We start from the raw sequence: 14,049 nt of genomic DNA on the forward strand, positions 1-14,049 counted from the left end.
TCTCTCTCTCTCTCTCTCTCTCTCTCTCTCTCTCTCTCTCTCTCTCTTTCTCTCTCCCGTTGAAAATCTACGCTAAGGACTAGGATAATAGGATAAATTGAACTACACGCAATCAACAAGCCGCTCTAGTGTTTTCAACAAGTCTTCCGCGAACGATTGCTTTCGTCGAAGCTGAATCACTTGAATCTTCTTTGTGTGGTCTCTGTTGATCCTTCGAGAGATGCGATCTGATTTACACTAGCACTCAAGAAACTTCACTCAAAATCTTTCACATTAAATTGAAATCTAAAGCATAACGGAATATAGCTTATGCTTCATTGCCTCATAAATTTTTCTAATCAAACCAAATGTACAACTAATTTTTAAATTTACAATTTAACTTTTTAACATATAGGTATTTGTTTACACTGTATATTAAATTTCAATAGCATCAAGTATTACAAATTATAATAGTCTCCATTGGGGTAGAAACAATTTAATATTTTATTTATGTGGAGCGTGAGCGTTCCTTAAGTGCTACTAGAAATCAACCATAATTTTTCTCTTCGACTTCTCCACGAAAGTCTCTCCGAAGGATCTCGAAGACTCTCATAATTTCATCGCGAAAGTCACAGATGGTAAGACGCGCGCTTCGGATCACGCGACCCCTAATTCTCTCTAATACGCCTAACTTAAACGTAAGTAATACGAAACGTACAAGCAAGATCTCTGGTTTTGTATGAAGACACGATGAACTGGCCTCGAAAGGAAAGGAGACTCGAGAAAATGGCTACAGGTCACGTAACTATTCTGTTCCCTGAAGAGCATCACGAGGGGATCGCCTCACCATCGACAACTCAAAATATCTATTTTTGTTTTTACATTCTTTTTGGAAGTGTGAAATAAGAAGGGCTTACTTTTCGGTTTACTATTTTGTAAGATATAAATTGTTTTGTAAAAGATTTGGAAATAGAGGTGAATCAACTCTACCATTTTTGGAGGGAGAATTGACATAGAAATACAATCATTTTTATGATTTGAAGATGCTTGCTCTGGAGAGTACTTCTCGAAGCATAAGGGTGTCTAGAAGACACATCTCATAGCTTCACAATCCAAAGCGTCTAGACGCCCCTGTGCATGGACTATACAGCTACAAAAATTTACAAACCTCTTAAAACACCTAACAAATTCACAATTAAAATTTCAAAACAATTCAACATATACTTCACCCCCAAAATAATTTTTGAAATACCTATCTGAAGTAGAGGGATCCTCCAAGTCATCCTCAGTGTATGGGGGGGTTCTCTGTCACCCTTCTCCAGGCTCTCCTCCTTTTTACCAACACGTAAGCCGTTCACCGTAGTCCCGTCTGTTACAATATTACTCTCTATAACTGCATAAATACTCTGTCGTCGCTAAATAGTATGCGGTATAACGTGGCTTTCGTATCAACTACTATGCCGGATGTTGATCATGGCAGACGGAATCTTTACAAGTTCGACGCGGTTTGTCGTCGATGAATCGCATTGAACAGGCTTCAATTCGCCGGGTCGCTATAAAATTGTATTGTTCGTCGCGTATTAACCTCTGCTCGGCCGCGAAACGCTCCGATTTGTCATCTCGTAGGTCGCGTTTCATGGTTTCTTGGCGTGAAAAATGTCTGTCACGTAGTAAGAACGTAGATCGCATCGATGAGACGATATCACTAATACGATCGACTTGCTCTCCGGTTTCTTAGTTCTTTTTTCCCTCTCTTTTCTTTCATAGAATTATGATACTTATAGTAAACGGTACCTATATTTATAATTACTTTGGTATAGTCAGTTATGTAACACTAGAGTCCGCGGTGTCTGTGGGGGATTCGCATCCAAAGATTCGTCTTCAGAGTTCCGCCTGCAGAACCCTGAAACAAAAACAACAACGTACGTCACTTTCACAGCAATAAACACGAGTTAAACGATCTTCTGCAATTAATAAATAGAGGTTGATTCATTAAGAAACTTTCTCACAAATTGAATGAGGTGTAGTTAGGGGACAGGTATTTTTGTTCGACTGGCAGAAGAGATAACTTGCTCGCATCCGGTGTGGGGCCGTCGAGAGTTCTTAACAGATCCTGGAGATAATTACCTGTCATTGCTTGGCGGACGTGTACCTAGCAAGTTTCAATTGCACCGGGTTGGAGACTTTCACGTGGACCGCGATGTCCTCGACTGGTGCTTCGCGAACGTCTGTGCCACCCACTGCCACCACTCTGTCTCCTTTGCAGATTTTCCCACTTTCCAAAGCGCTACCACCAGGTATCTATAAAGATGTAAGAAGTATATGGTTAGAAAAATTAATAGCAAGCAATAAATGAAATCTAGGTAACACATTGTGTATGTGGACTGAATCTCCTTTGATGATCTCTGTGTACTATAGAAGGAGAACCCTACATGAATCCTATATGGATCTTATTACTACGATTTGTCACCATATTTCTGACAAACAGTTTGAACATATATATACAATGTGTACTAAGAATCTCCTGGAAATTGAAGACAAACACAGGGAAGCATATACATCCCGCGTATTAAGATCTTCAGTATATTGAAGATAAACACGGGGAAGTACATACACTCTGTGTATTAAGATCTCCAGGTTATTGAAGATAAACAGTAGGAAGTATCGAACACAATGTGTAGTGAAAATCTTCAACATACAGAAGACAAACTACTCTTCTCGTGTTTTTACATCTACTTCTGCAATTAAGGTAGATCCTTGTTTATTCTTTCATTGAAAATGAAGACAAAGTTTATCTTTTTACAACCTTACTTTCTTTTAAAAATTACTTTTTGTTATTCCAGGTGAACGAGTATTAGATTGAGGAGTTCAGAAAATGATTACTCAGAAAGATATTATAATTTCGAGAGTGATGCACTATGTGTATGAATATGAAGAACTGTGACACCTACCAGATCTGATACATATGCCCCCTTGCCACTCTTGTATCCCGTCAAACAGAGGCCAGCTCCTTTGCCGGATTTCTTTTGCAATTCAACGTCAATTTCTTCTTCCGCTTTCTCGTGTCGATGCACCACCATCGTGATCTACAAATAGAGATTCGGTTAGTAAAATTAGCGTGAGAAATATTCAAGGCAAACCACGTAACTTGTTCATTCCTATTATTTTATTATTATTTTTGCTTGACCTTTCGTATTGATCTATTAAAAACAAATAATACGGTTCGACAAGTTATGTGGTTCATCTTGTATAGAATGGAAGAAATATTACTCACAGTTCCTGCTACTTTCAGGACAGTCGCGTGTGCCTTCTCATGCTCGATTTCTTTGAAACTATTGGTACACATATCAAGTATTTGGTCGCCAGCCTGTAGTCGGCCATCTTTGCCAGCTGCTCCATCAGGAAACACCTCGATGATAAAGACTCCTTTCTGTAATCGAAGAAACATCGTGTTAGCTTATTATTAATAAATATTACACTTTTCAAACAGACAGATTGAAACATTCAAATATATTATTAAAATTATCATTGTGTTATATAAATCATTTTTCATAGTAGTAGTGTAAACTTGACGAAATTGTTCTAAAAAGGACGAAATTGTTCTTACGCATGGCGTGTCAGAGCCCCCAGCTATAGTGAAGCCTATGCCCTTGTCTTTGTCCTTCTGGAATTCTATCGTTGTGTCCCTTCCTGGCTGTATCTTACAATCTTTTGGATCTTGTGGTGGCTCGGGTTCCTTTGGCTTCTCTGGTTCTTTCGGTGCAGCTAAAATATCAAGATCAATCCAATTTAACAACTATTCTACAAATAATCTATAAGAAATTAGTGGAAGATCGTGTAAATTGTTATCTCTACCTTTCTCTGGTTCTGGAATAATGCCTTTTGCTCTATCTTCCTCTTCCTTCGCAACTTTGCTCTGATTAGGATTGCACACTGTTAGGGTCACAACCCCTTCAGCCTTTTTCAAGAGACTGGTAGCCTACAAATAGAAACAAATAATAGTGTAACCCACTTAAATTTCAAAATAAATAAGGTGGATTATTCTAAATAACATTAACGTAGAAGATTTCAAAATTATGATCAGTATTAGAACACCTAGAAGTACCTCATCATAGGTCGAACCCAACAAGCAGTCCCTGTTGACAGCCAGGATCATGTCACCCACATTCAAGCCAGCCTGCAAAGATGCAATTGACGATTGTAAATTGAAGAAAATGCAGTCGTGCGCTGACAAAGCCATTGTTTTGGGTGTAATTAGCAAGTGGTGGGAATCGTTTTGTTCCAGAAGTAATTACCTGCTCCGCGGCGCTGCCTTCTTGTATATCGGAGATGAATATACCTTGGCCGACCTCTGCGTGTTTTCCTTCGATGATCATTATACCTAGTCCGTACTGACCCTACACGTGGAAAACCCGCATGTAGTAATCGTAACGCTTCAAAGTACGTTCTACTCGGTAACACTTGCCTTTTTCACGGGCATGCTGCGTACTCCTTTATAGTGATTGAACAGTTCCGACTGTGACAGAAGAAAGATCAAAACTTTGTCTGGGTTAACGTCGAAGAGAATTTATAAACTTATCATAGTTGATACACCGAGCAAGAAATACTGAGTTGACTGATATATACTCATTATGTGCAATAAATAATTTGTTGTTAGTAAAACGAAGGGTGCTTAATTCTTTTAAATGAAACCTCAAACATTTTCATTTATAAGGGGACAGTAAGGAGTTACACAAATTCATTGACATATTTTATAAGGTCATTTATCATAATATTAAGCCATAAATTGGAGGTCATATGCTTTCTAACCAGGCCATCTTCCTGCGCCTAAAAGTTAGCAACCACTTAGTCTATTGATAGCTTCGTGTGTCTTACTATAAGGGGACTTTAGCGCCTGTAACAAGGCAACCAAGAGTTAGTCTATGAGGCAGGTTGCCTCGTAACAAGGGGACCTCAGTGCCTATCAGCAGGCAACCAACTAGTTACTCTGTGACAAAGGTTGCAGCATAACAGGGACACTCCAGTGCCTGTTAGTGAGCAACCACATGTCCTATCTGTATCTTTGGCTGCTATATTATAGGGGCACGACGACGCCTATTTTCAGGCAACACTTTGGCAGTCTGTAGTGTTAATTGCTATACATCAGGGGTACTTTTCGCACCTGTTACTTGACAACTTCTAGTCGATTTGCAGCACTGCTTACTCTGTATCAGGGGCACCGATCTCGCGTCTAATTGACAACCGTTCCGATAAACTGCCTGGTAGATAAAATCTGCTTTCAATTAATAAAAACTCTAATTTTAGGCTTTATATTATAACAATAAATGGCCTTGGGTTGATTCTCAAATATTCCCTTCGGTACCTTGCATGGATCTTGTCTAGAATTTATGTTCTACTTCAGTTCTGCGATAAAAATATATCGTTAAAAAATACTAGACGACTAAATTCGAGACTCACGTCGTCCAAAGCCGGAGGGAACTGAACGATCGGTTTGACTGCGAGATTATCGATACCTGTACTCCTCCTGTGAACACAGTACTACATCTACATCGATTTTCCTCGATATAAGGACTCGTGATAAGAGAGAAATAAGAAAGACCATCGTCTTACCGTACTACGACAACTTTGAAACATGTGCCAGCCATGCCTTTGATGAGAGCGGATGCATTCAAGTGACATCTTCCTTGCAGTACACAGCCATTCACCTGGGGATGCACAAATTAATATTTCAAGAAGTCGATTCTATATCGGAACGTATGAAGTAATGGACAAAATTTAATTTGTAAAAGAGAACATTAAATAAACAAAAACAAGGCCTATAATATTAAATGAAATAATTTTGGAATTGATTTTTATGAAAAATATTGTTTCATTATTTTTTATGCATTTTATTCTTCATGTAAAGGAATAAAAAATATAAAATTATTAATTGTACTATTCATTCAATTCATGTATGTGATTAAACTATTACTGTCCAACAAAAAACATCGTTTAATTATCCTAACTGGCACATTAAGGTGAAACACAGTCCTCATGAATAATTCACGTGGGTCAGAGTCCTAAAATCAATATCCAGGACGTAGGTTCGCACCTAATTAGGACCTTCATCGCGCGAAAGGGAATGTCACCGTCGGATATCGACCTAGCATGGAACAATTACGAAAATACTAAAAGGGAATAGAAAACGCACCTCGAGTATCTCGTCGCCAACCGCCAGCTGGCCTCCTTTATGAGCTGAACCTTTCGGATTAAGGCCACAAATGTACACCGCCATTCGATTCCTATCCTTGTGCCCAGAAAGTGAAATTCCCAAACCGCACCTGTCCTTCTCTACCTTCACTAACATCACTTTGTTTCCCAACGAGTGGTACTTCTTTTGGACTTTCACTGCAACGAAAGTGAGGCTTTATACATTTTAAATTCGAGAAATCAATACAACCATAATAAATTTAATAAATATAAAAATTAACATTACGTACTGTTCGTGTAACCGAATTCATCCTCTTGTTCTGGGTCGGCTTCGATCTCCTGCTTCGTGCGCTTCACGTTTCCAGCGCTTTTCCTCGAAATCTGAAAAACGTGTGCTTCGATATTCCACTCTCTATATCTGTGCAAATAGTCTTGAAATAGCTGCAGATTTTTTATTTAATTCAGAAAGCCAAATTCCCTTCCTGAACATGATGCGAGCATAATTTATTTATGCTACGTTTCGACCTTAACCAAGTCCTCTTCAGGCTTAATTAACATCTACGTCCTTTAATAGTTGATGTCTGAAGAGAGCTTGAGAGACAAGGCCGAAAGGTAGAATATAATTAATAAATGTTACATTCAGGGAAAGGATTTTTGTCACCTAATTAAACTAGCTACTGTAACCAAAAAAAGAAAAATTTAGAAACAAAGGACCTAATACAATTTACTAACAAAAATGTAGGGTGATTGATTACGTTTAATTTGTTTGATCAAATTACCTCCATGCCAGCTTTAGTGTAGACGTTTCCCTCGAGGTCTCTGGTGTCCTCCTCCTCCGAGCTCTCGTCCGAGGAATATTTCTTTTTTGGGGTCTTGTCTTCCTCCTTCGCACCATTGTCTTCCTTCTCCTCGCTCACTTCTCGCAGAATGCCGGGATTAGAAGGCGGTGACGGTGCCTTTTTCCGAATCGACTTCTTCATGGAGGATCTGGAGCGAGGAATAGGGGATCTAGAGCAAACTCCGCTCTCCCGTGGGGTCGTTTGAGCTTTCAATGGATTCCCTCGTGTCTCGGATCAAACAATGGACGACATGCGTCGTTTGTTTTTTTTTTTTCTTGAGAAAAGCAAGAAACGTATCGAACCGAAACTTTTTGTGTGATTAAAGGAACGTACGAAGATTCTACGTGAATTTTTTCATAATATATACTTTAACAATGAATGAGTTATTAATAATATCCTGGATACCAATGTGGACTACCTCGAGTAGAATAGACTTGATATTTGATTATTTTCTTTTGAGAAAAGTAAGCAACGTATTAACTTGAAATTTTGTGTACTATTTGAGTTACTTATAGAGATACTACATGAATGTTTTCATGTTATTTAGTTTAATAATAAGTTGGAAATAATTTAATGAATATTATCGTATCTCGTCCATAAGAACAATATTGCAATTGTTAAGATTCCGAGCTCTAAACTAATGAAAGAATTCAGTTCATCAGACAAAAAGATCTCGACTAAGAAGTAATTTTGTCAGAAACTCTGATCACGGAATCTGGAAGATTTCCAGAGGAGATCTCTCCAGTTCCTCGGTTTACGTATACGTCGACGAATTACCTTCGCGCACTGGTTCCCGCGCCATCTGAAGATCTTGTACTTTGTCTTCTGAAATCCGACCTCGAGCTACTCTGCCTGTCTTCGTCCTCGAATCCTCCCTGCGGGAATAGAGAAAGGCAAACGTGAGATACGTGGCTTATTCGTTCCCAAATCTCGGATGAACCGCCTCTATTTTATAAGAAATTCATGTAGTAAGCATGTTCTAGATAAGCATAGAAAAGAGCATGAATTTTAAGTTGTGTAAAATATAAATGTAGGAGTTTCCCGGGAAACTATATTGAATTGAGGAATATATTATTATTTGTCACAATTTGACACGACGGTCACAATGGGTCAAAATTGTCACAATGGTTACGATAGTCACACAATGATAACTATTATTACAATAGACACAATGGTAACAGAAGTAATAATGCATTACAATTCGTCATGATCTACTATCACTATCACTATCAATCACAGTGCATCACAGTTATTGCAATCCCCAAGATACATAATTATTATCTTCTCAGGAACCCGCTCGGCACCCGCCTAAATATTAACTTTTAAATAGACTATTTCTCTGCCTGCATGCATATAAATTAAAAATTTATAATTTTGCAATATTAAACTATAACCCATTTAATGTTTCACCTCTCCACTTTAGAGATTTCTTTGTATCCCACGAATGCTTACACCTTCCTACACATGAACGACAATCAATTCTTTCTCAATATTAATTAAATAAATTTATCTAACATTCGTAGATTTCAAAAATGCCTCCGAAACGAACAGTAAAAACAAGTGATATCCTCATTTCAGCAAAATAAACCGTAAAAGAAATTTTCAACGCGCAATAGGTACATTACGAAATTTTCCGTAGAAGAAAGCGACACTGGTGAGCCAACAAACAATCCTCGAGTAGGCCTTGAACAAATTTCGCTTCATTTCTCGTTTCTGTCCCACTGGAGCACCGACGATTAGATTCATCTTTCGAGAATAGAAATAGAATTCGCTATCCACCGTGCGAGCACCCAAGTTACGATACATCGATCTGCACGCGTCTGTGTCGATTCCGTGGAACGATCGAACACGCGTGATTATCTATAATTGGTAATCCGCGAATGTGTTTTTAATTCCGAAATTTAAAATCGAACGCGACGTATCGCGCGGGACACTCGAACGAAATAGACTGGCAACGGGATCTCCTGGCGTTTTCATAACTTCAAGTCGTAACATTCGATTCCGATGACCGAATTAATTTGCATCGAACACGATGGTGTGACGTACATTTCCATCCGTTAACGATCAAGGTCTCTGCCTTGCGACGGGACGTCGCGAGAATGGATCCAATGACTAATTACGATTCGATCGACACTCAATCAGAGATTGGTGACGTTGTGATGGTTAAATAACAAGGAGAAGATGAGTATTGGATTTGTTGTTGAGTAAAAAATGAATTTAGAATTATTAATTGATGGACTATGCATAATTGGCAGGGTCGTCACAAAAGTTACAGCTATCATGATGCATCACAATTTACCACAATTATCGCAATGCATTATAATTTGCCACAATCACTGTGATCACAGCATTTACAATAATCACAACTGCTACCAGCGCCCCAAATGGTCACAGTCGTTCCCAACAAATATTTCCATCAGATTGAATAGAAGAAGAATTATCTATTCAACACCCAAATTTACTTATTAATTCACAAGCTAAGTTTAAACATGAATCGAGGTTTGAGTGGTCTATGTTTCCACGAAAGGAGACTCACCTGTGTCACTTCCGGCGTGGTGGACCTGGCTGGAGAGACAGGGGATGGTTTTTGACGAAAGGACGTCGTGGATGTCCCAGGAGCTGCACCAGATGCAGGCAGTCGATTCCTGGTGCTCTGCCTTCTTCCTGGCCTGCCACCTTCGTCGCCTTGCTCTTCGTTCTCGTTCTGAAAATCCAAAAAACATTGTCAGTCATTAAGATATCTTATCAGAATGTAGGAATGATAAAAACCCTGGAAAACTCACTGTATGACTAGTGTTAGTGATGGGACCAAGGCATGTGTAGATAAATTAGTGTCACAGGTTGATTATCTGGGATTAATAACGGTTCGAAGCTTTGTGTTCGAAGCTTCACGCGCGTATCGCGTCGATACGTATCAATTACGTCAGGTTCGATACCTGTACATAATTATTATCAGAGATAATACTATTTGGGTGATGACAAAGGTTTTTGAATTTGCTATGAATCGTGTTTGTAGTTTCCACATCTTTCAGGTGTTTATGTATGTACATAACATTATACATTCTCATAAAAATCGTGAAATTATTAAACACATGGAGAAACTAACTAGTTGAGAAGGAACTAACTACTGAAAATGGTTAATATATAAGTTGAGGTTAAACTAATATTACTACACTTAAACATACATAAAACGTATATCATTTTAACAAATTCAATATGTAAACTTCATGTTAGATTTCGTCTAAGAATAAATTTCTTTTTCAGGATCAACTCCTCGTGTAAAAAGGAATCAAAAAGTCCTTTACCATTTCCCGATCGGAAGCTCCATTACCTATATACAAGCAATTGAAATTCACCCATGTAATGCGTGGCGCGCATCATTCGCATCCCAGTCAGCTGATCGCGCGCTTGCGCAGTCACGACTCATGCAACGAATTTCAACTGGTCATATCTCGATAACGAAGCCTTGGATTGCAAAATGGAAAAGGACTTTTTCATTCGTATCAATACGAAGAATTGATCTCGAAGAAAATATCCACGTTATTATAAGGCAGGACTAGGTTATTTAGCTACAAATTTGTTCTATCAAGGTCTTTATACTACACAATATTAATGTTTAATAAATGCTCACGAATCGATACGTATCAACGCCAACGAGCATGTTAAATATGTTAGCGCATTAAGTCCCATCACCAACTGGTACGAAGGTAAACGAAAAAAAAATGAACTCCGTTACTATTTCGGTGGAGACGTAGGAGCCAGAGTAAACCTTACGGACTGAATTACCGCTCGTGTGAAATATTCGGCGCGCCTTGAATTGCTGCCAGAACAACTGTAATTTAACAGCGTGACGCGCTCGACTCAAGTCGATCTCGTGAACAGTGAGTTTTCCCTGCGGGCGCTTCTACGTTGTTTGGGAGCGTGATTAATGAGTGTTATTAGATCTCCGGTTCGCACGAGACTCGCCGCGCATTCCACTGACTGGGCTCAAGGATCTGAGACGCAACTTCTAACCCCTCGAATGGTCGATCTCGCCATGCGTGATTAGGGATCAGAGATACCTGGGGCGGACGTGAGGTTACTTTCGGTCTGCGTGATTCTACGACGAATCAATCGCCTTCTCGTCTTTGGTGTCGAAAAGGGATTTTTATGCGATTGGTAGATAGTTAAAGGTTCATCCACATTTTTTTATTGACACATTTCGTTATCGTTTCCACTTTCAATAACGATGAAAAACATGGAAGATTATTTTTGTAGCGTGGAAACGAAACGTTGTGGGCAGGCAAGACAAGCATTATTGTTTTGAATTTATTTTATATATCCTATATTGTATTGTAGAATAGATTATTCTTTAGAATAATAATATTATTAGATTGCGGATGTTTGTAAGAACAGAAATTTAAATTAGAATATGTTTTTGAATTCTAAATGTTGTAACGTGCGTTTTATTTCTACATTTTATATATTTATACATTTGCTCACATCCGTGTATATTTAAATTTGTCATAAATGCACGAATATCCGCAGTCTAACTGTTATTATTATTATTATTATTATTATTATTATTATTATTATTATTATTATTGTAACAGTGCTTGCTCTTAATACCTATAATGTTTACTTAATTTTTACGATATTTTTACCACTTACATTTTGCAAGATAACGACAGGGTTTTTTAAAATTGAAAAACAGGAGATAAGTGGCCCAATTATCAACATATTCTGATCATTAATTTCGCCATCATCGTAACATGAAAAGAATTCATGGGGTTCGAATAATCTTTCACTTTTTAAAATAAAAATAATAGTTTCATTTCATACTCACGCCTTCGTCTTGAAAAAACTCTGCTGTAGAGTAAAGACAGAGAAAAAAGGCAACAAAACACAACCATGACATTTAGTTCTTGACATCGATCGAATTAGCAACACCTGTTTCACCAAACGGTTCAATGGCGTTGCTAACAGTCCAACGTCATCGAAGAACAAAAAGAATCTAAATGTGGGTACAAAGAGGTTAAATAGAACATTAACTAGCTAGATTATTGGCTTAAGCGATAATCCAATCGCCTGGTCTCATCCTATCAATGCTCAAAATTATGGCGTTCAACTCTAAATCCGCTAGACTAGTCATTTTTAAGGCTTCACTAGTGGATCCTTCATTTCTAGGATTTTCCATTCCAAGAAATTTTATTTTTCCTTGATAACAGACCTATCCGCCATTTTATTTGATACATCAACCTAACCCAGAGACAGTTTGTCAGACCTAACCCAGACCAAACAAGTCGTATCCCTTTCTCATTAAACTTGTTGAGCTACGTCTTTACGAGCAAACATGGTCCCTGGTATTAAACTGAGGGAATCAAACTAACCACAAAAGACCAAGTTATTAGTTAGTTAACTGTCTATGTTAAGAATGGACTTTCAGGTTTAATACTTTGGAAAACAGTGAGACAGAGTATAGTCGAGAAAAGAGAGTGAGAAAACACGATCGTGACATTCGGTTCTAGACATCGATTCGATTGGTACCACCTGTTTCACCAGATAGTCAACAAGTGAAATCGGATTTCAGATCTCAATTTGACATCCTTATTTTAAATAATTATAGATGACACTTCACTGGGTTAATTCGGTCTAGATGATAGTCTAAGTGGATGGGCTCATCTTAGTGTTTCCACTATACAATGAGGCTTCGCTGGTCCATCCTTGGTACCAGGATTTTGTTGGTTTGATAAACAATCAATTTATCATGTTCTTTGTTTGGTCTATGGACGATTTCTATATACAAATCTCGGACTTAAACACTTGCAGACTAAAAACAAATCAAATCTGTTTGCTCACGAATAAAGCCTCACTAATTTATGTTTCAAACTCCCTGCTCTTACAACTCTATTTCATGAACAACATATCAATTCACCATCTAATTCATCTAATGTATCATTCTACATACAAAAGAAACGAAATATTTTCCGTACCTCGTTAAACTTACCCCCACCAACAAAGCCTCACTAATCTATCTCTTAAACTCTCACTCCTCCAATTCCATTTCCTCAACAACCAATCAGTTTGTCATCTAATGCATCTAGAAGATCAATCCACATATAATTTCTCGAACCTAATCACTTCAAAAAACCGAGACCAAAATCAAATCCTTCTCCTATCCATTAACGTAGTATTACCTCACCACTAAACCCTCACTAATCAATCCTTCCAACTTTCTACCAAAAGCAGATCAAACCTTTTCCTCGTCTCATTAAACTCGTCGTCGCTACACGTCTCTACTAATCGTGGTCGCAACTAAAATCACTGCCGTCCTCCCAAAAGTCCTCAAACGATCGAACCGACCCCGAAAGTCGTGTGTCTTCGCGATCGAACATTAGGCGACGGTGCGTGCATGTTGGTTACGTAACGTACAACAAACGTGACGCATTTGCGTCCGAAGATGCGGCGCATCGCGATGCTCTTGAGGTTCGAGTCAGCCAACGTCTACCGGCCGGATTCGTCTATGAAACTGCCGGGTGTCGATATATCAGAATGGAGAGAGAGAAGGTGGATGCTGTTGATCAGAGGGGGTTGGAAGCCAGGTGGTAGGGGTCCATGGTGTCGATGATGGACGCCTCGTTGCAACGACGTAATCAACGCTTTCCGTCAAACCGCCGGCATCCCTGACTCATTGTCAATCGCGGGCATCCCCACTCCTTGCTCTGCGCGCGTGTATCATCCTTTTTCTGCTTTTTTTCCACCCCCGTTCGTCTACTTCCCCCCCTCCCCCCGTTCGCGGTGACCCCTTTCGAATAAATTCGCGTGGAATTAACCCTGCGGTCGGGAGACCCGATCGAAGGAATCGAGAAATTCTCGGGTGCCAATTTAACGCGAGAGGCGTTAATGGACTGACACTTTAGCGATGTTGAGCATTATGCAGACGGAGGACAGTTTTCGATGTCTTAGGTAGATGGACGCTGGGAACGTTAATTTGTGATTGATGAAGGTATATGGAAAATGGCCACTGGCTTCGTTGGGGAGTTTTAATGGATTACTGTTTTAG

General features: G+C 38.9%; 1 protein-coding gene across 2 annotated transcripts in view; it reads right to left on the bottom strand.

Moving 5' to 3' along the window:
- LOC128886027 (inaD-like protein) overlaps positions 1-14,049 on the bottom strand; it is a 108,334-nt gene that overhangs the window by 529 nt on the left and 93,756 nt on the right. The window contains exons 24-40 of one of the 2 annotated variants that reach the window (XR_008459715.1): positions 9,544-9,711; positions 7,785-7,882; positions 6,948-7,155; positions 6,459-6,549; positions 6,170-6,366; positions 5,590-5,684; positions 5,437-5,503; positions 4,445-4,495; positions 4,275-4,376; positions 4,085-4,156; positions 3,835-3,958; positions 3,587-3,744; positions 3,254-3,409; positions 2,931-3,065; positions 2,107-2,280; positions 1,232-1,882; positions 1-1,159 (exon numbers count right to left, since the gene is read on the bottom strand). The exon at positions 1-1,159 is cut by the window's left edge and continues 529 nt beyond it. Coding sequence is in view for 1 of the 2 variants with exons in the window: in XM_054140539.1 (XP_053996514.1) it covers positions 2,110-2,280; positions 2,931-3,065; positions 3,254-3,409; positions 3,587-3,744; positions 3,835-3,958; positions 4,085-4,156; positions 4,275-4,376; positions 4,445-4,495; positions 5,437-5,503; positions 5,590-5,684; positions 6,170-6,366; positions 6,459-6,549; positions 6,948-7,155; positions 7,785-7,882; positions 9,544-9,711 (1,893 nt within the window). In the remaining variant the exon portion in view is untranslated. Of the gene's footprint in view, positions 1,883-2,106; positions 2,281-2,930; positions 3,066-3,253; positions 3,410-3,586; positions 3,745-3,834; positions 3,959-4,084; positions 4,157-4,274; positions 4,377-4,444; positions 4,496-5,436; positions 5,504-5,589; positions 5,685-6,169; positions 6,367-6,458; positions 6,550-6,947; positions 7,156-7,784; positions 7,883-9,543; positions 9,712-14,049 lie in introns of both variants that reach the window. The other variant, XM_054140539.1, reaches the window with a different exon arrangement.

This window comes from Hylaeus anthracinus, unplaced genomic scaffold (genome assembly GCF_026225885.1).
Source record: "Hylaeus anthracinus isolate JK02 unplaced genomic scaffold, UHH_iyHylAnth1.0_haploid 11982, whole genome shotgun sequence".
In the NCBI taxonomy this organism is placed as follows: Eukaryota; Metazoa; Arthropoda; class Insecta; order Hymenoptera; family Colletidae; genus Hylaeus; species Hylaeus anthracinus.